The sequence below is a fragment of the Juglans regia genome, chromosome 13 (genome assembly GCF_001411555.2).
Source record: "Juglans regia cultivar Chandler chromosome 13, Walnut 2.0, whole genome shotgun sequence".
Classification (NCBI taxonomy): Eukaryota; Viridiplantae; Streptophyta; class Magnoliopsida; order Fagales; family Juglandaceae; genus Juglans; species Juglans regia.
The window spans coordinates 393,376-414,148 of record NC_049913.1 but is presented as its reverse complement, the minus strand read 5'-3'; the positions used below and the strand labels follow the sequence as shown (position 1 = coordinate 414,148).

Genomic DNA, 20,773 nt, shown 5'->3' with positions numbered 1-20,773 from the left:
TTCGTATAGGTGAGCCAAGAGTGAACACGATGCAAGCAAGGGCTTCCACGGATAAAACATTTTTTAGCAAAGGGAAAGGAAAGATGGTAGTTGATAAAGTGAGCTGTTATTCTAAGTTGGAAAATAGTGGAAACACTATTAACATATATGCAGGAAATGCAGGAAATTCAATCACAAATTCATGGAAAAACCAAGCGGAATAGTGGAAGTTAAGTGGCAGAGAAGGTGAACAATGGGCCGAAACATCTCCTGCAAAGTCATTTATTTCTAGCAGCCCACTAATTGTTCCTGAAAAAAATCCTTCTTCGAGCCCTTCACCACATTTAACCTACGGGATACTCTGCAACCAACAACAGTCTTACACACAACTGTTTTTTCCATCAATACAAGCCAGGCGTTCCCTTCTAAGGTCCAATAAAGTTGAGCCCATACCACCATCTTTCCAAAAGCCCAACATGCATCAGATCTCAAACCCTTCAATCTATCATCAACTCATCAAAAATTTTGACTTTCTTAAAGGCCCGATCCACAATGAGCAAATTCACATGCTGAGCCCATATGAAAAGAAACTTGAGGCAGACCATGAACCCTCTGTAAAAGACTCCCCAATCAATATCCCACAAGCCCAATCCCATATTGCAGTACCCCATTAAGAGAGGCCATCAATCTCCTCTGATCAGCTTTACGTAGCCCATTCAAGTACACCAAGCTCATCATTCACCCAGGTCCAAACCACATAAACACATCAACAAATCCTTTTGCCATCTGAGACCCTTTCGCAAATCATTTCACAGAACAACCCTCCCAAGCATCCTAGTGTACCCCAAGAACCAATCCCTCTTCCAGCTGAAATAGCCACCAACTGTCCCACCCTGGGCACTGCGATCCTTTCGTAGACCAAGTACCCTACTCTGTCCTAAAAAAAATCCCTCTACCAGTTGAGAAAGTCATTAACCAGGCCACACCGAGCCATGGGAAAGACCAACCAAAATCTCCAAAGAGTGTATTGGATCATTCTGAAGTGGAGAAACCCCTGAAAAAAAAAAAAAAGATGGCAGTGCTGTGAGCAATGAATCATTGCCCTAACTCCCTCATGAAGCATGGGGATATAGAAGATGTCGGTCGACTCCTGGAGGCAAAGCAGAGAAAATTCAAAAGAACAATTAAAGTTGAAGGCCAGGCACATAATCAGAAGGTGTATGGGGAGGAAACAAAAGCTGAGAATGAAGTATTGGTGGGTAATGATCTTCTTGACTCTTCTCAGATTGTTGTTTTTGTTTCCGAAGTGGCTGAGGTGGCGGGCCCTAACCTGCCACCACCCCAGAAATGAGAATATTCTCTTGGAACTGTAGAGGTTTAGCCCAACTTCTAACAATTCGTGGTTTGAGGGCTCAAATCAGGATACATCACCCTGATTTAATTTTCCTGTCGGAGACTCTTTTAAGTGATGATAATTAGGCTAGTATTGTAAATAGGCTTAGTTACCCTATGTTTGTGCATGTCCCTCCCCCGAAGAAATGGGGAGGTCTATTATGTATGTGGCATCCCAGCTTGGATGTTGAACTAGTGTATGTTGGTAGTAATGTTATCGCTTTGTTAGTCTACTCTGAACCTATTCATGTGCCTTGGCTTTTATTATTAACTTATTGTCCTGCTCAGCCAAGTGAAAAGCAATCTTTCTGGACTTTGGTATCATCAATAGCATCGGCCTTCCCTAGTCCCACTTTAGCACTAAGGGATTTTAACTCTGTTTTACGTCAATCGGAAAATATATGAGGAAAACCTTTTGCTTCTTCTTCCAATCCCTCGGGACTAAGACTTTTTATGGACCAACATGGTCTATGGGATTTAGGATATGAAGGTCCAAAGTTCACTTGGACTAATAGGAGATATGGGAAAAGTCACATTCGAGAGAGACTTGATATAGGGATTACAAACTCTAGTTGGAATATTCTTTTTCCTGATGCAAACGTTTAGCACATGTCTATTCATACTTCTGATCATGCCCCAATTTTGTTAAACACTTCAGTTTCAAAAAAGAATTGCAAATCTTTCAAGTTTGAGAAATTTTGGACTCGTGACCCTAACTGTACATTGGTTATCAAGGATATCTAGGATAGGTTGATATCTGGGTCACTATCCTACATTCTCTCACAAAAACTTAAAGCTGTCAGAAGTGGTCTGAGTAATTGGAATAAGGAAAGTTTTGGCCATATTCAATCTATTATCAAGTCTCTCAACAACCAACTTTCTCAAACCCAATCAGAGAACCATTCTGACTCTTCTTTAATTAAAGAAGAGAATCTGAAAATCTATCTCTCAGAACAACTGAGAAGGGAAGAGATACTTTGGAAACAAAAGTCCAAATTGTAATGGTTAACAACCACGGATCTTAATACTAAGTTCTTGCATATGACAGCCACCACGAGAAGGAAGAGGATTGATATCTCTTTTATCAAGAATTCTGAAAATCAATGGATCAATGACCCAACCATCATAAAAAGCATGATTCTTGAACATTTCAATTAGATTTATAGCTCTTCTCATCCAAACTTTCCTTCTGATTTTGACCAGTCGTTCCCTCATAAAATTTCTCCCTCTGAAAATGAAATGCTCTGTAGAATTCCTTCTGAAGATGAAATCATGAATACCATCAAACAAATTATTTCGTCAAAATCTCCCAGTCCGGATGGTTTTACTAGGCTCTTCTATAAGTTTTATGGGCTATTATTAAAGAAGATCTCATTCAAGCTATCATGCATTTCTTGCTAACTTGTAATCTTTTGCAAGAGCTAAATCACACACATATTGCCCTTATTCCTAAAACTGATTTCCCTAATACTGTCCACCAGTTTAGGCTAATCAGTCTCTCTAATGTGTGTTATAAAATCATTGGAAAGATACTAGCAAATAGATTAAAATTGGTCCTCACTACTTTCATCTCTCCCTTTTAATCAACATTCATTCCTAGGAAAGTCATCCAATAAAACACCATTGTTGCTCAAGAAATCTTCCATTTTATGAAAAAAAAAAGTAAAAAAAAAAGGACTGATGGCAATGGAAATTGACATAGAAAAAGTTTTTGATTTCATGGAATGAGATTTTCTTCTTAATGTTCTTAATTGTCTTGGGTTCCATCCAATTTGGATTAGCTGGATCAAAACTTGCATAATAACTGTTTCTTTCTCTATGCTGATTAATGGTGAGCCATGTGGCTACATCAAACCTTCTAGAGGGCTTAGGCAAAGTGACTCACTCTCCCTTTTCCTCTTTATTATAGGAAGTGAGGTTCTTTCGAGACTCATCCTTAGGAAGAAAGATTGGGGCATTTAAAGGGGGTCAAGATGGGGAGAAATGGTCATGCAATAACTCATCTTCTTTTTGCTGATGACCTCATTCTCTATGGCAATGCATTGACTAGTATTGCAAATTCCTTTATGAATTGCCTTGATAAATATTCTGCTTGGTTGGGTCAAAGGATTAATAGAAACAAGTCTTCCATCCACTCCAGTAAATTCACTCTCTTGGATTCTACTAGATAAATCAGATCCATTGTGAATTTTAAATTATCCTCAAAGAATCCCAAATATCTTAGTCTTCCTTTGAATTTGGATAGGAGCAACAAGAATCTTTTTGATGAAATCAAGAAAAAAACTCACAACAAAATGGCTGGTTGGAAAGCAAAACTCCTTTCACAAGCTAGAAGAACCACCTTAATCAAATCTGTTGCGAGTTCAATTCCATCATATACTGTGTCTAGTATCCTCATTCCAAAATCTACTGCTAATAGTATTGATAGATCTTTCATTAGATTTTGGTGGGGGTTTGATCCAAAAAAATCCCACACTTTTACTCCTAAATCTTGGCATTCCATTTGTAAACCAAAATCTATGGGAGGTTTAGGAGTCAGGGTCATCTTGAGTTTTAACAAAGCCCTCATCTGTAAACTAGGGTGGTCTCTTCAATAAGGACTCAAGTCTTTACATTAGTTCTCTCTAATAAATACTTGAGCAAATGTTCTTGGTTAGAGGTTCAAACTAAGCCAAGAGATTTGAAAATCTGGAAATGCATTATTAAACAGAAAGAGTTTTTCACCTCTAGTTATAGCATTTAGATAAACAATGGGACAAGTACTCTGGTTTGGAAAGACTGTTGGATTCCTTCTTTATCTCCACAACTACCCATTCCATCTTCCTCTGAAATTCACAAAGACCTTTCACTGAGAGTCTCTGAATTAATTCTAGAAGAGCCAAGAAGATGGGAACTCCCTTCTACTTCGGACTCTCTTCTCACAAGAAACTGTTCAAGAAATTGAGAAGATACCATTGACTCAACATAACTTTCAAAACTTGAAGGACAATGTCAAGTGGATTCACCATTCAAGTGGGAATTTTTTATGTGAAATTAGCATATGCAGCTATTACCACTCAAATTCATGTGCAAGATAATATTCACTCTGCATCAATCTGGAAGAAGTTGTGGTCTTTGCAACTTCAAGATCGGCTTAGGCTATTTACTTGGAAAGTGCTTCATAATATTCTTCCTACTAGATCATTGTTGAAACAATGCCTCTCCCCTAGTGTTGATCAAGCTCTTTGTCCCATTTGTTTGTCTTTTAAAGAAACAATTTCTCACCTCTTTTTAGCATGTCCTTATTCAAGAATTCTCTGGAGGAATTCACCTTGGCCATTGGATATTGAAGCAATTGCTAGGCTTGAAGTTTCAAGTTGGGTTCTAGCCTTATTAGATCCTAGTTCAAATCTGCATATTTCTCCAAAAGAATCACACAACTTCCAGATTTTTGCTGATGTAGTAGCCATGGATAGTATCTGGTATTATAGGAATCAAATTATTCATGGATCACAATCTATTCCTATCAATCTTTTTGTGAAAAAAGTTCTCAACAATTATCAAGAACACAGTAGAGCTTGGGAAAGAAATGAGAATAGTAATAGTCCTACATGGAGTCCACCTTCTATTGGTCAAATCTATGTATCATTTGATGTAGTAGTCAGATCTTCAGGAAGCACAACTATAGCAGTAGGCAGAGACCATTCAAGGAAAATTTTAGCTTGTAAAATGGAATTCACAAGAAGCTGTAATTCAAACTGTGGCGAGGCACTAGTAGCAAGAATAAGCATTAGACTAGCAGCGGAAAAAAGTGGAAAAATATTGTCATTGAAGGTGATTCTTAGGTGGTGATTTTAGCGCTGATAAATCCAACCAAGATCTCGGACTGGCTCATTGAAGGTATGATTAGAGATGTAAGAATACTGCTTACAAAATTTAAAAGCTGGAAAGTAGTTAAAATTTATTGGACTCAGAATCGATGTGCACAATAGACATCTACAAACTCATTGTTTGGAGATATATCCAAAATTAAAATTTCACAATATATGTTAAGAGTTTTATAATGGAAAGGATCTACCATAAATATTATGTAATAACTAGTTTTCTGCTTTTAGTATTTTATCATGTCTGTAATAGCTAGTTTACGCTTTGTACTTTTGACCAAGTTATTTCGAGTAATACAAGTATCTCAGTTTGGAACAAAAAAACAAGAAGCAAAACGGAGCAGGGGTGTTGGGTGGGTGAGAGCACGTGTTCCATGGACGGTAATGGCTCGTGATCAATGTATGTACCGTGTACGTAATAAGCAGCAAGACACCCGTGTTTTTTGGATAATGACGTAAGCGTATCCGTCCAACACCATCCACAAAAACACAATAAAAAATCAAACGCAGAATTAAGGAAAAAATAAAAATAAACACAAAAAGAAAGAAAAGAAACTTCATGGCCATAAAATTCGGACCAAGGTAAGCAAAGCAAATCAAAGTAAAGGATTTCTAGAGATTCGGAACAGATTCAAATCCAAGCCTTTTCCACAGCCTCAACAATCGTCCTGAGTTTTCAACAAATCGACCACAGATAGAGGATGAGTGAGGATCGAAGCAAAGACGATAATGACATCGAGATAGACTTCGGTGCTGGGGCTCGGATGCAGAGGGAGAGATCAGCTCCATCGCTCTCATCCTCGTCTTCTTCCCTCAGAGAGCCTCTCCTTCTCACCAGGAGGACCAACAACACCTCCCAGCTCGCTATTGTTGGTGCCAATGTCTGCCCCATTGAGAGCCTTGATTACGAGTACTATCTCTGTCTCTATCAATTCCTCATATCCTTCTTTCTTTTTTAGTCTTCTTCATTATGTCTGATCATCGTTCCAGCAGGCAAACAGAGGGAACTTTTGATGTGTTTTTTATTTTTCCCCTTTCTATATATGTCTAATAGATTACTTTGTCCATCTTCATTATATATTCTCCTTCGTTTTTCCATCATTCTATTACTTCTCTGTTTGGTTCCCTAAAAAATAGAAGAAAATAACAAAATAAAAAGTAAACTTTTGAAACTCGTCATTTTAACTGATTTATTTTATGTTTCAATTACTTAAGTTGTTAACTTAGTTATAATCCGTAAGTTAATATTTAGCATGTTGTTTTTGTTTTTAATTTTTTTGGACGTATATACAAATGCACTGGTTTGTGTGGGATCTCATTTAATTAGCTTGTTTTTTTGTTTTTCAAGTTTTGAATATCTTCCGCTATGGGTGGTTAGAAAATGCAGGGAAAGGAAAGGAAGTTTTGAAAGCCTCTTCTAGGAGTATTCCTCGTTTCTTTTATTCTTCATTTTTTTAGCTTTTTTTTTTTTTCCGGGTGTCTAGAAAGTGGAGGAATATAAATAAAATTGATTAGATCTTGTGAGTTATTAAGCGTATTTTGATTATCAAATAATAAGCGAAGAAGTCAAGCGGGGTTTCTAGTTAAGACTACGTTTTGTCCATTAATGGGAAGAAACCACAAAAGAAGTGAAGTGCGTGGAAAGTATGTCTGCGTTGTCCTTTTATTATGTCATTTTCCTTTTCTTTTAGCCTCACTTAGTTGGTCATGATACATACTACAAAAAAATTGAAATTAAATCGCCCTTGGGTCTTCTGGGAAATGAGTTAGCAGATTATGTTTCGTGGTGTTCTGGTTTAGAGACTTGAGTATGCTACAGCTCTTTATAGGATTGCATTTTAATTCAAAACATGCCTGCCTCACTGTTTTTCTTTTTCCTTTTTTATAGGATTATCGAGAATGATCTTTTTAAGCAAGATTGGAGGTCTAGAACAAAAACCGAGATATTTCAGTATATTTTCTGTAAATGGACTCTTGCACTCCTTATCGGTTTAAGTACAGGGCTCGTTGGCATCTTTAATAACATTGCTGTTGAGAACTTAGCCGGTTTCAAACTTCTGCTGACCAACAACCTTATGCTTAAAGATAAGTAAGTCCACTTACCACCAGCTGGATGCAACTGGAGTTTCTTAATGCAACCGAGTCTTTACCCACTTTACCATATGCTTCAGTATTAAGCATTTATGTTTTGTTTCTTGTTTGGAATAATGTAGCAGTAGTATTACCTGAAATTCTATATGGATAACCAAATCGTTATCTTTCTGTGATGTAATACTTTTCCGTCAATCTTAAAGACTTGAACTTCAAATTCAGATGTTTTTAATAAATAAACTTTCAGATTTATATTTGCAAATATCTCAGCGTCCTTTTGAACCAATGCCCTTTTTTTCATTTTCCAACTAGTGTTGTACTTCTGTTGTTGATGCATACGTCTTGCAAACTCACCTGGCAATCTGGTAGCGTGCAGAATGTCAATGCTTTTTCACTGCTGTTGCATTGCATTACCCATAAGGTTGTTGATGTTTGAGTGCATGCTCAGCTACAACCATGATGCAAGACAGATGGGATTTTAGGATAAATGGGAAATGAGCAACGAAGAATAATTATTTGCAAATTTAAGCATACAGAACTCCATTTAAAGGGCCTTTGCTATTTCCAAGTCAGAGGAGGAATTTCATGCACAGATGTTAATCGTTTTTGCTTCAAAAAGTTAAATTTCTCTGCTCAAATCATTAGAAATCCCAGACTGTAATTGTTGTCCTAGAAAACTGTTAACCTTATATGCTCCAAAGATTTTCATGCTTTAGGAATACCTGTAATATAAATTTTTAGCCGTAAATTTAGTAACTATGCATGATCTTAATTTCAGTGCAGGTATTATCAGGCATTTGTGGCATATGCTGGTTGTAACATGGTTCTTGCCACTGCTGCAGCAGCCCTCTGTGCCTACATTGCTCCTGCAGCAGCAGGCTCTGGAATACCTGAGGTGAAAGCTTACCTCAATGGTGTAGATGCTCATTCTATATTGGCTCCAAGCACCCTTTTTGTAAAGGTGAGTAACAAAATCTCTCTCTCTCTCTCTCTCTCTCTCTGTGCATGTGAGTGCAAGGGTGCACACGTATAAGGAATAACTGGTTATCCATTTAATTGGAAGACCATCAAATTCATGGGCATTTTTTCTGTTTTTATACGAAAAGGACATTTTATGGAGGGATATGGATGTTTTTAACGCTTCCCTATTAGCTTTTATGCCAAAAAAAAATTATCCCCCCCTCCCTGGCAGCATATTGATGCTTACTATATGTACAACAAGCCTGCCAAGGAGAATATTGAGAAATCAATCAATTGTACAAATAGGAAATGTCTAGGTGAGTGAGTTGGATGACATCATGACAGCAAGTAAAATACTCAGGAAAAAATTTATAGATGTAATCGAATTTCCCATGGGATGGACAAATGTATCCATCCAAAATCTTATGCAACCACTCCAAGGAACAACTATATATGGTACCCGTTCAAAAGAGAAGAAGATTTATGCAAATTTAATCAAGTTATTTCCTAGCTATGGAGTTATCTGAAATGAGTGTTTCTGCTTAAGGGTTCATGAATTTACCACCTATCTTATGGATGCATGATGTATCATATAACATATTAATGCTACTTTTTTGGGTCCCATTGCAAAGGAGTCACCTAGCTCATCTCATGCTCGTCCATAGACCACTAGGTTGTGTCCCAACAGGAACATCAAGTGCCTTCAGACCTTTGTTTTAAGTTGGTACTCAATATTTATCCTTCATTTAATAATTAAGTGGAAAATATTGTCATTATTGGAAATATTAATTCTAAATCTCCAATGGTGTTCCGTTCTTCTTGACACCCCCCCCTCCCCCCCCCCATGCCACCCCAAAAAATAAAAGATCTCCAACCCTGAAACCTAAATTAAGAAAGATGAATTTAGGGTGCCCTTATAATTTTCTGTACCAGATAAAAAGGAGTTTTTTTATGTGCTAGAAGTGTTGGAATAGTGAGCCTACTGCCAGCTTAAAGTTAGTATGCTATTGTGAAAAGAAGTCTGTAATAATTACGCCATCAAATTTTGGCAGATTTTTGGTTCCATTTTTGGAGTTGCTGCTGGATTTGTTGTGGGCAAGGAAGGACCTATGGTACACACCGGTGCCTGCGTAGCCTCTTTACTTGGACAGGGTGGTTCTCGCAAGTATCGTTTGACTTGGAAGTGGCTTAGATACTTCAAAAATGATCGGGACCGGCGGGATTTGATTACCTGTGGTGCTGCTGCTGGTGTAGCAGCTGCCTTCCGTGCCCCGGTTGGCGGGGTTCTCTTTGCACTGGAAGAAGCAGCTTCATGGTCTCTCTCTCTCTCTCCCTATATATATATATTTGGTGTTATAATTATCAGCAGCTAGATTTTCACTGTGAACCGTGTAAAGACATTCATATTTTGTGATAGCCCACCTCAGATTAATCATATTTTTCCACATTTTCTTGTTCTATTTTTGAGTTTATATTTGGCTGTTCCATTCAGTCATAGAACCTAATTTAATTGGAATGTCTTGGCATACTTTGATTTCGTCTGCTGTACACAATAGACAGATTATTTTAGACAAACGTAGGAATAAAAAAAAGTTGGACTTGTCTGAATACATGGGATGCTTGTGAACATTGTTACTTTCATTACTCCTTCGAACTTAACAAACTAATTTGATATCTCATGAAACCTGGGAGAGATTTTAGCAATTTTGAAAGCCAGTTGCATAATTTTAGCAATTCCAATATTCCAATGCAGAAAGTTTGCCTTAAAACTTAACCAAGTGGAGGTAAATTCACTGATTCTCTTCAAATTTTGACTGAATAGATTTTGAGGTCCGCATCTCCCTTATTTCTTGATGTAATTAGTGTTCTCTTTTATTTAACTTTTAGGTGGAGGAGTGCTCTTCTTTGGAGGACATTTTTTACAACAGCTGTAGTAGCAGTAGTTTTGAGGGGTTTCATGGTATTTTGTCGGGGTGGAAAATGTGGACTATTTGGGGAAGGAGGCCTGATCATGTTTGATGTCAATTCAGCAAAGCCCACTTATAGCGTCCCAGATCTACTTGCGGTGATATTCCTTGGAGTTATTGGAGGCATTTTTGGGAGCCTTTACAATTATCTTGTTGACAAGGTTCTTCGAACTTATAGCATCATCAATGAGTATGCCCTAGAAATTCCCCTTAAATTATAAGCGTACTTGTGGTTATACTTTTTCCCTATATAATCTTTCACATTAAACATACATACAGAGGCACACACATACAATACATTTATATGTATATATAATATTTCTGTAGACCTACTGCACTGGCGGCTCTCAAAAGTTCCTTTTTTCTGATTGTTGGGAATGAATTGCAGGAGAGGTCCTTCGCTTAAAGTCCTTCTCGTCATCACCATCTCCCTTTTGACCTCCTGTTGCTCTTATGGGTTACCATGGTTATCACGGTGCATTCCTTGTCCTGCTCACTTGGAGGATCAATGCCCCACAGTAGGTCGCACTGGGAACTACAAGAATTTCCAATGTCCACCTCACCATTACAATGACCTTGCCTCCCTCTTCATGAATACCAATGATGATGCTATTCGAAACCTATTTAGCTCTGGTTCTGTAAAGGAATTTCAATTATCGACTCTAATAGTTTTCTTTGCTGCTATATACTTCCTGGGCATTATAACTTATGGAATTGCTGTTCCCTCTGGGCTCTTCATCCCTGTCATACTTGCTGGGGCCTCTTATGGACGCCTCCTTGGGAATCTCCTGGGTTCTCTCTCTGATCTTGATGTGGGCTTCTTTGCCCTACTTGGAGCTGCATCCTTCCTAGGGGGCACCATGAGGATGACTGTTTCTCTGTGTGTGATACTTCTTGAACTTACTAATGATCTATTGATGCTCCCATTGGTGATGCTAGTTCTGCTTATTTCAAAAACTGTGGCTGATTGTTTCAACAAGGGTGTCTATGACCAAATTGTTAAGATGAAGGGGTTACCTTACATGGAAGCCCATGCAGAACCATACATGAGGCACTTGGTTGCAAGTGACGTTGTTTCTGGACCATTAGTTACATTTTCTGGGGTTGAAAAAGTGGGGAATATATTACATGCTCTAAAAATAACGAGGCATAACGGGTTCCCTGTGATTAATGAACCACCTTTCTCAGACGCTCCGGAGTTGTGTGGGCTTGTTTTGAGGTCACATCTGCTGGTGTTACTTAAAGGAAAGAAGTTTGCAAGGCAGAGGGTGATGACTGGAACCGAAATGATGTCGAGGTTCAAGGCCCACGATTTTGCAAAGGCAGGATCAGGCAAGGGGGTCAAGCTGGAGGATATAGACATTAAGGAAGATGAAATGGAGATGTATGTTGATCTTCATCCCATCACTAATACGTCTCCATACACAGTAGTGGAGACAATGTCCCTAGCTAAAGCTGCAGTTCTCTTTCGAGAGGTTGGCCTCAGGCACTTGCTGGTTGTGCCAAAGACACCCGGGGTAATCTGTCTGCCTCTCTATCTCTCTCTCTATTATATATATATATATATATATAGCATAGAAGAAAATTAGCTTGCATTTATCCAATTCATAGGGATTCGATATAATTTTTTTAACATATATTGTTTCCCTTTGTCTACTTTATGTTAGCTCCCAAACAAACACATAACAACCGCTAATGGATTTTTGACATTTGCAGAGGCCTCCAATTGTTGGAATCCTGACAAGGCACGACTTCATGATGGAGCATATACTGGGACTTTACCCACACTTCAACCCTCACAAGTAGAACGAGCAATCTACTCAGAAAGTGTATATTGGTATCAAACGGCGTTGTCGTCATTTTCGAACCATTGTTATCTGTTATCATTGTTATGGTCGTTTCTATATTCTTGCCATATAAGGTCGATGTGTGTAATTTATTAACGACTTTTTTTTTTTTTCTTATTTTTGAAGAAAGAAGCATATGTTAATATGAATTTGTTGTGTCCGCTCAGTGTTTACTTACAAGGAAATCTGTTTCGGAGTAGATTCTGGAAACAAGAACGCTGGATGTTGATTTTGCATTTTTAGATGAAAGGAAATTAAATTGCCGGCATTCTGTTAAATTATGACGCTTCTATAACTATTTTTAAAATTATTTTATCAAACGCTCTGCATGTAATTTAAAGGTGTAATATATATATATATATATATATATATATTTGTTTTCACAGATGAGATGAATTGAAATAAAAGTTGAAAGTTGAATAAAATATTATTATAATATTATTTTTATTTTAAAATTTAAAAAAATTGAATTGTTTATTTTATTTTATATGAGAATTTAAAAAAATTATAATGATTAGATGAGATTATATGAATTGAGATAGATTGTGAAAATAAACGAGGATAATGTTGGTGCTAAATAACTATAGCCAGCCAATGATTGAAGAAGCTGCTCCTTTTAAAAAAACACAAAACAATGACCCAAACTACTTAGCCAGAAAAATTTGTGATTTCTTAATCGACAAGTTAATAAAAGTTTTATATATATATATATATATATATATATGAACAAAATTTTCCAAAAGTACCATAACGACTCCTCTTCGTTTAATTAAAAAACTGAAATGAGTTTTTATAAGATATACGCACTCTCTTTTCATATCTTTATTCAACAAAATAAGATTCTACAAGGGGTAGGCAGACCAGACTTATTACTGACACCGTTTCCTGGGGCCGCCATGTCAACCTTACATAAACATATCTCAACTTCATCATATTATATAGCAAAACATAAAAGTTAAAACATGCTACTAAACTTGTTACAAGTACTTGGAAACACATTGAGGTGTTGAAGGTTTAGTTTTTGGAATATCACTTTCTTCAAAATTAACACCTTATAAGTGCAAACAATCCTTTAAGATTACATCCCAGTAAAAAGACAACGATTTAACCAGTTTTATATAAAAAAAATTTAAAGATACGGTGCACGAGACATGAGTTTATTTTGCAACGATAGATCCAAAAGGCCTTGCCTTAGAGAGGTTTCCCGATATATATATATATATATATATATATATATATAAATTAAAAAAAAGTACTTGATATGCGCCTTTATCGCTTTTTAATTAAATGATTATTTACTTATCAACAGAAAATTGCCACAACAATTACTATGTTTATCCTCAACAACATTACCTCTAATATTGGAGATAAAAGAAACTGCTTTCTAATGTGGTAAGAATAAATTGCATCAGAAACTTTGTACAATTGAATTATGCTTATTTACGGGTCATTACTCGTGGGTACTGTATCCAGCATCCGTTGTCTTAATTTTCTATGATCCCTTTTTTTGTTAGAAAATTATTGTGACATGTACATGAACCACAGTTTGTCATTATCTCTAACTATGAAAGAATTCCCCAGTCCCACATGAAAGGGGAAAACAGTTCCCTACAAATTGCAAATATTAAGTGCAAACAAGATTGTGATTGACCTATCAAGAGCAATCTATAAGCTGAGAAAGAGTTTCTTAAACAAGAAATTCAAACTCGACAAGGAAAGGAAAAAAGAAAAAGAAAAAAAGATCTGGCTTGAGTTGTCCCAAGCTTCTGATCACGGTATCTGCAAAAATCAATGCTAGTATGTTGAGTAGATACTTATATCAAACAGTGAGAGATGCACCGTTGTCTGCTGCTGTAAGATTGAGTATCATTGTAGCTGCCTTCAAAGCCCTGATAGGGTTGGTTGAATGAGAAATACAAAATTGCTCAGTCTACAGTAATAAGGCAAAGTCCCAACAAACTTGGGGAAAATGAAAAACAACATGGAGATATCATGTAAGACAGACAGATAAACACAAACCTACCCAGTAATATGTCTTTGAGAAAATATGGCATCCTATAAATTGTCATAGAGGATGCTAGCAATATTCTTATTTGATAAAAATAGGTATGATGCATCCTGTTTGTTTAACCCACGTGTGTTAACATGTTTTGCCATGCTTCTCAGAGGCTCGGGGCAATATATTTGATACAAAACCAATAAAACTTCAAACGAATAATTATTGTGCCTGGAAGTGACTTTTAAAGGTAATCTTTGTCTTTTATTAAGAAGAAACAAATGAAGGAATTGCATTAACATGGTTATATGCATATTAAATTTCAGGGAACATATAGTAAACCTCACAGTTTGACTTCACCTTAATTTCAACTGCATTGATATCTACCCTGTAATTTCAAAAGCTTTGCAATTTACCCATCAGATGAAGTATTGCACTTTCGTAGGTTTCATATCCAGAAATCCATTGCTAGAAGATTGGATAAATAATAGATTTTAGATAAGTTTTAACCTTTTTTTGTTAGATTGGATAATTAGAATGGAAGCACCAGTAAATTGTCCAGATGTTAAGACATCTTTCAGAGAACTCATATACGATTATCATATAAGATGAAAATGTATACCATGCTTCAGGTGCCTGGTACAAGGCAGCTGAATTGCCAAAGCATGAGGCAAGCATATCAGTGTTGATCACACCTGGATTAAGTGCAACAATAGCCATTCCATCAGGCAACTCTTTTGCCACCGATCTAGTCAAACCCTCAACTGCCCATTTTGACGCACAATAAGGTGCAACCTGTTAAAGTACAATCAGGTTTGGTAAAGGATTAACATACTGTCCCAGATGCCAACGTCATCAAGAAATGAAGACTTAGACAAGATAAAACTATTGATAAACTCAGGATAGCTTTGTGTAGAAGTATGCTCATCATTTGTCTATTAAAAAACTAACCATCATATGCGGGTTATCTATCCTTTTCAAAGTAACCTGGCAAACACCCCAGCCATGATCCGAAAAGGATAACATAAATTCCAGGAGATAATCTCCGCTCTATTTGGCAAAAAGTTGTAGAATGCAACTTCTTGTCCATCTAAAGCATCCTCACATTATTGACAGAACATGCATGGAGACTTTTGTAGGTGTTTTCAGAAATAAAAAATCCTACTAGTGGATTTTGATATAATAGGGCTATCATATTTATTACAAATGTGCATCCATCTAACCAAGACTGAAAGAAAACATTTTATTTGTGATAGCATCATGTCAATTTACCAGGGCAGCACCAGATCTTCCCCACCCTGAAGACATATTGACAATAATTCCCTGCTTCCTTGTAATCATGAGAGGGATGAAGTGACGCAACATATTTGCCGTTCCTTTTACATTTGTATCAATAACAGTATCAAACTCTTCTTCAGGAACCTCCCAGATCTTGTTGTTTCTATTGATAGTACCTGCATTGTTTACTGGAACTACCTCTATATTAGTCCTGAATATACACCAATCAGAATAAATGCCAGGCAACAGCCAAAAGAAACAAAAAAACATAGGATAACCTCACATAAAGACAAGATGACTGCAATCAACCAACATGCTGCACCAGCCAGTAAACTGCCACCAAGCATTATAGTTGTTTAAAAGGTAGTAAAACCCTCTTTTCTTTGGAAAATCATAAACCCTTACAATGCCAAACACATAAATCCCACTGAAGGAGAGAGTTGAGTCAAGAATGGGAAGAAAAAACATTAAAAATCTTTGCCCCTGTATGATTAGCACATTCGAGTAGTAAAAATGAAATAATTACATATTTATCACCAAGAGAAAAGTTCAAATGATGCATCTACCAATTAGATCTCAATATTTTTTATGCACAGACCAGACCAACTAAAGAGCATAGAAGATTGTATTGACCATGAAGGTGCCTACACACTAGAAATTCAACAAATGCAGTTAAAAAAGTGCATGATATGACCGTGCACTGACAGTGCCATGAAAGGTGATGGTGATCTGCAAAACCACAAAGTATAGAGTTAAGGCCTCAAGTTCCCCTACTTGTGGGTATTGAATCAATTAAAATACCTTGGTATCTTCAAGGACATAAACGGAACAGTATATGAACTATAAACGGTACATGGAGAATGTTGAATAAAAAATGTCAAACTCAAGAGAATGATCTAGTTCTGCTTCAGCCTGTGCCATAGTTTTAAAAGGCCAAAGCAGAAGGCAGGGTGCCTCAATCCATGTAAAGGGAAGGATAAGCGTCTAGTAAGCCCTTTGAACTTTGAATCCAAGTTAAATAATAGGATACTTATCAAAAAAATAATAGGATACTTAAAATTTTACAAGTAACAGATAATTCACGAGAAAAAGAAAAATAATAATCTGATAGCATTCAGTACATAACAATCGAATGAGAATCACACCAACCAGTACATCTCGCACTTTGAATTTGAGATTCACTTCAATGTTTATATCTTTCAATGTTATTATAGTTTTATTCTTCACTCAACTGTAGCTTCTAATGCGCAACTAGTATTTCCAATTTTTACTTTCATTCTTTGCTAGTGTAATCCACTATTTTTTGGCCAGGCTTTTCAGTTGTGGCAATCATCGACCCAAAAGAGTGGACATCTTTGCATAACTCAGGATAAACTATTCCCAGTTAAAGTCCTTTATTAGTATAAGATGTTAGCTGTCAGCACTGTTTCTATGTTATAGGCTCCTGGTCGACACACTTAGGCAAAACAAAAGATGGTCAAAACGGTTACGAATGAAAACAGTGAATGCACTGCCGACAAAGCCTATACCTTCAAGGACTCCGGCAAAGAAAATAAATGCCTCGTGGCATTTTAGGTGTGACTCGAATTGAGGCACATTAATTAGAATTGCGTTTACAGAGAAAACTAATATATACATTTTTATGTGACATGAAATGATTCAGGTGAAACCTCAGTGAGAATCACGCCACACTTTCAGAATGTGGTTGTTCTAGCCTCTAGAAATCACCAAAATCCTATGTTCATTTATAACTATTTCACGAGAAAGAAGTAGGGAGAATTTCTATAGAAAGGGTTAGGCTTAAGCACAGTCAAGCGAGAAATTAAGAAGCAGAATTACGAGTAAAAATATATACCTATGATGTCGGGAACCCCCTTTTTCTCCATCACAACACGCGCCAGCTCTTCAACGCTGCTATTAGATCTCTACAAACAAAAAATCTGGTTATTTAGTAACAAATTCGAAACTCATCCAGAAGAAAAATCCCCGCGGTTATGAATAAAACGTTCGGAAACTACCAAAATCTTAGTTAAAAAATATATGTAGAAGGGTAAGCAACAACTCAAATTCAATGGTTTCTTAGCACCACCTTTTATTAGAATATTCAGATAAACATTAAAAAAGAATAAATAAGTTGAAAAAAAAGGCCAAATTTTTCAAAATTCAATTGCTATTTCAAAGCATGAGAGAGAGAGAGAGAGAGAGAGAGAGAGACCACGTCAGTGTTGAGGAACAAGTGTTTTTCGGGTGATGAGAGGTCGGATTGTAGAGGGTTGATGTTGTCGTGGGCGCGGGAGCAGCCAATGACGGTGTGACCCCTCTGGACGAGCTCTAGGGCAAGGGCTTTCCCAAGCCCTTTGCTAACCCCTGTAATCAGAACGGTCCGAGACCTCCCTCCTCCCACTCCGTTCACTGCGCTCATCCCGGTATACGGCGTCGTCATATACCATACATGCTCTTTCTCCTTCCTATTGATTTGTCTCTCTAATCTCTTGTATTTCGATTCTTGTGGATGAAAATGATCACTTGTACGCGTGGCTTAATACACATCACGGAGCGGAATCAGCCGTTCAAATCCCTTATTTTCATCTCAATCCCCGTAAAATTTTATATAATTTGGTTAAAAAGTAAATTCTTTAAATTTTTTTTCTTAAATTTTTATTATTTTTTAAAAATTCTCTACATTTCATTTTTTATTCTATTAAAATAATATTTTTCTATTATTTTTTTCTCACTTTCATTTATAAACTTAACTACTCAATATTTTTTCTTATATTTTGAACTATTATTTTAGTGACTATTTTAAACAAAAATTTAAATTATTTTTTGTAGATATGATAATATTTTTAAAACTAATTTTTTTATATTTTCATAATTAATTAAATTATTTTTAAAATTATTATTTAAAAATATAATAAATATGAGTATGAGAAAAAATATAGATGATTGGAAGAATAAATTATTCTATGTATTATAATAAAATATTGTTAAAATTATTTAGGAAATGAATAGCATTTCCTATGTTTGAGAAATTATTGTTTATCTCCTAAATATTTTTCCTAAAATAGAGATTCGGATATAGGGATTATATTTATCAAAACCGTAAAATAAACCTCAAATTATAAGAAAAGTGGTGCTTTGGGACACCAGATGAGAATGCACTTATCAAATGTGTCGGATAGACTATCAAATGATTCTTTTATTAATTTAAAAATAATAAAAATAAATAAAGTATAATATGTAATGTACAAATCATGAAGAGAATTTTTCTCATTACTATATTTATAATATGCATACGCAAAAAATTAAATTTTTAATCATAAATTTCACTATTTTTTAAAATAAGTACTCAAATTTACACACTAAGTACCTATATTTAACGTTACTTTATTATTATTGTTGTTGCTGCTTTAAATTGATTTATTCATTGTTTCGAGTTTATTTTTATTTATTCTTGTACTTGAGTGGAGGGCTGGTGGCCCAATTGGGATCGCGCATCTTTGTGGCGGTTTGGGTCGTTTCGATCCCCATTAAAGTGGTCCAAGTCGATGGGCTCGAACCATACCAGAGGAATTGCCCCCACCTTTCATCCTCTTGCGCAGGACTGTTTCTTTTTGTTTAACCATTTAATTTATTAGTTTTTTAAGATTTTTTAAAATTTTTTTAAAATAATTTTTATTTAAAATTGCTATATTGTATTATCTTTAATAGAGTTTATGACTTGTCGTTTTTAATGTCACACGTCACATTTTAAGTGGTTGATACGAGACACTGAACACTTATGACAGGTTTGGAGCACAAGACAAAACATAAAATTTTCATCTCATCTCATCATTACACATTTTTCAAATTTCCATATAAAATATAATAAACAATTCAATTTTTTCAAATCCTAATACACATTTTTCAAATTCTAAAACAATAATAATATTAAAACATAATATTTTAAACTTCAAAACAAAACACAAAATTCTCATCTCACTCTCCAAACCTGCCCTTAGTGAGAGTTTAATAGAAGAATTAATTGCAAAACTCTTCAATCCCAACTATTATAAATTATAATGCTAAAATACAAATTTTAAAAGAACTTTGGTCACATTTGGGATCAGTTAATCAAATCAAGCTCGAATTCAATTGGATTTATTTATTAAATAAGGAATTAATGAACAAAAATTATTATTAATTTTCAAACAAAACAGTTTGCGTAAAATTCTATATTCTTATAAAGTCAAATGTTTTCCTATTTTATTTTGGTAGTATTATCTTTATTTTTTAACCTAAAGTATTTAAAATAAGTATTTCAAGATTGGTCTACATAGATATCTGTTTTGTCAAAATTAAGTGTCAGCAAAATTAAATTTGCCTAAATAATAAATGAGTTTTTTTGTCGTAAAATGTAATGATAAGTTGAAATAGTCAAGTTTAATAAAAATTTCTAAACGTAAAGTCGACTTGTTTACCCTTTGCATCCCTTAAAATAAAATAAATAATAATAATAATAATAATAAATGACAATGCATTTATTATATAGTGAGATAAAAATGTGATAAAAGTATAGTTTATAACATTAGTCTTATTTATTATATAAGAATGATTATCTAAAATATATATAAATATATATATATATATATATTAGGAAACGACTCTGGATGCGTTAGTCCCGAGGTGCACCTAACATAATAATTTAAATAAAAAAAAAAAGTGAAAAGTCAATAGTTTATTTGTTTGAAAAAATAAAATATAAGATTAAAGAAAGATAAAAAATCAAGATTAAAAAAAAATATAAATTTCAACAAAATATGAGCATTGTTATGTATCATTATCTATTTATTATCTATATAATAATAAAATATTATTAATTTAATCATTTTTTAATTTTTATTTTTATCACATTTTAAAATTCTACTAATTAAAATATTAATAATAATTATATTATAATCAATTTAATAATATTCAATGTTAATATTAATAATAATTAATATTCTATATGGAGTGTTTTAAGTATTTTATTAGTTAAATTTACTTAAAATTGAATTTTATAATGAGAATGCTCTAAAGTGTTTATGTTCTAAAGAATAAAGTCATTTTAATTTTTTTTATTTTAAAAAAATTGAAACAAATAGAAAGAAAAATGAATGTACCGCAGAGCTATTAAGGGTCTTTTAGTAAGACATAATCATTTATTAAATTATATAAAGGAGTTACACGTCAAATGGTTAATAGTCTTAAAGATATTTTGGTAAAACATGATCATTTATTAAATTCTATAAAAAAACTACATTTCAAATGATCAAGAATTTTAACTTTTAAGGGCCTTTAGTAAAATAAGACTTAACAAACTTAAAAAAAAAACAATAAAAATTAATAAAAAAATAATAAAAATTATTATTTATAATTAAA

At 34.8% G+C, this 20,773-nt stretch overlaps 2 protein-coding genes across 3 annotated transcripts; one reads left to right on the top strand and one right to left on the bottom strand.

The window, feature by feature from the left end:
* The first annotated feature begins 5,752 nt into the window (after positions 1–5,752).
* On the top strand, positions 5,753–12,377 carry LOC108988922 (chloride channel protein CLC-c). 2 transcript variants are annotated; one of them, XM_018962322.2, is made up of 7 exons: positions 5,753–6,144; positions 7,123–7,323; positions 8,109–8,286; positions 9,338–9,600; positions 10,173–10,442; positions 10,641–11,769; positions 11,969–12,377. In XM_018962322.2, the coding sequence occupies exons 1-7, from the start codon at positions 5,936–5,938 to the stop codon at positions 12,056–12,058; spliced, it is 2,340 nt and encodes a 779-aa protein (XP_018817867.1). In that variant the 5' UTR covers positions 5,753–5,935; the 3' UTR covers positions 12,059–12,377. The 2 variants fall into 2 exon arrangements, with proteins under 2 accessions (XP_018817867.1, XP_018817868.1); XM_018962323.1 differs by lacking the exon at positions 5,753–6,144 and having other exon boundaries at positions 7,213–7,323; positions 8,104–8,286.
* A 1,253-nt stretch (positions 12,378–13,630) lies between these two features.
* LOC108988941 (NADPH-dependent pterin aldehyde reductase) lies at positions 13,631–17,883 on the bottom strand. Its single transcript, XM_018962361.2, has 5 exons — positions 17,589–17,883; positions 17,229–17,298; positions 15,368–15,561; positions 14,718–14,890; positions 13,631–13,988 (listed from the first exon to the last, which is right to left on the bottom strand). The coding sequence occupies exons 1-5, from the start codon at positions 17,814–17,816 to the stop codon at positions 13,919–13,921; spliced, it is 735 nt and encodes a 244-aa protein (XP_018817906.1). The 5' UTR covers positions 17,817–17,883; the 3' UTR covers positions 13,631–13,918.
* Positions 17,884–20,773: the final 2,890 nt, after the last annotated feature.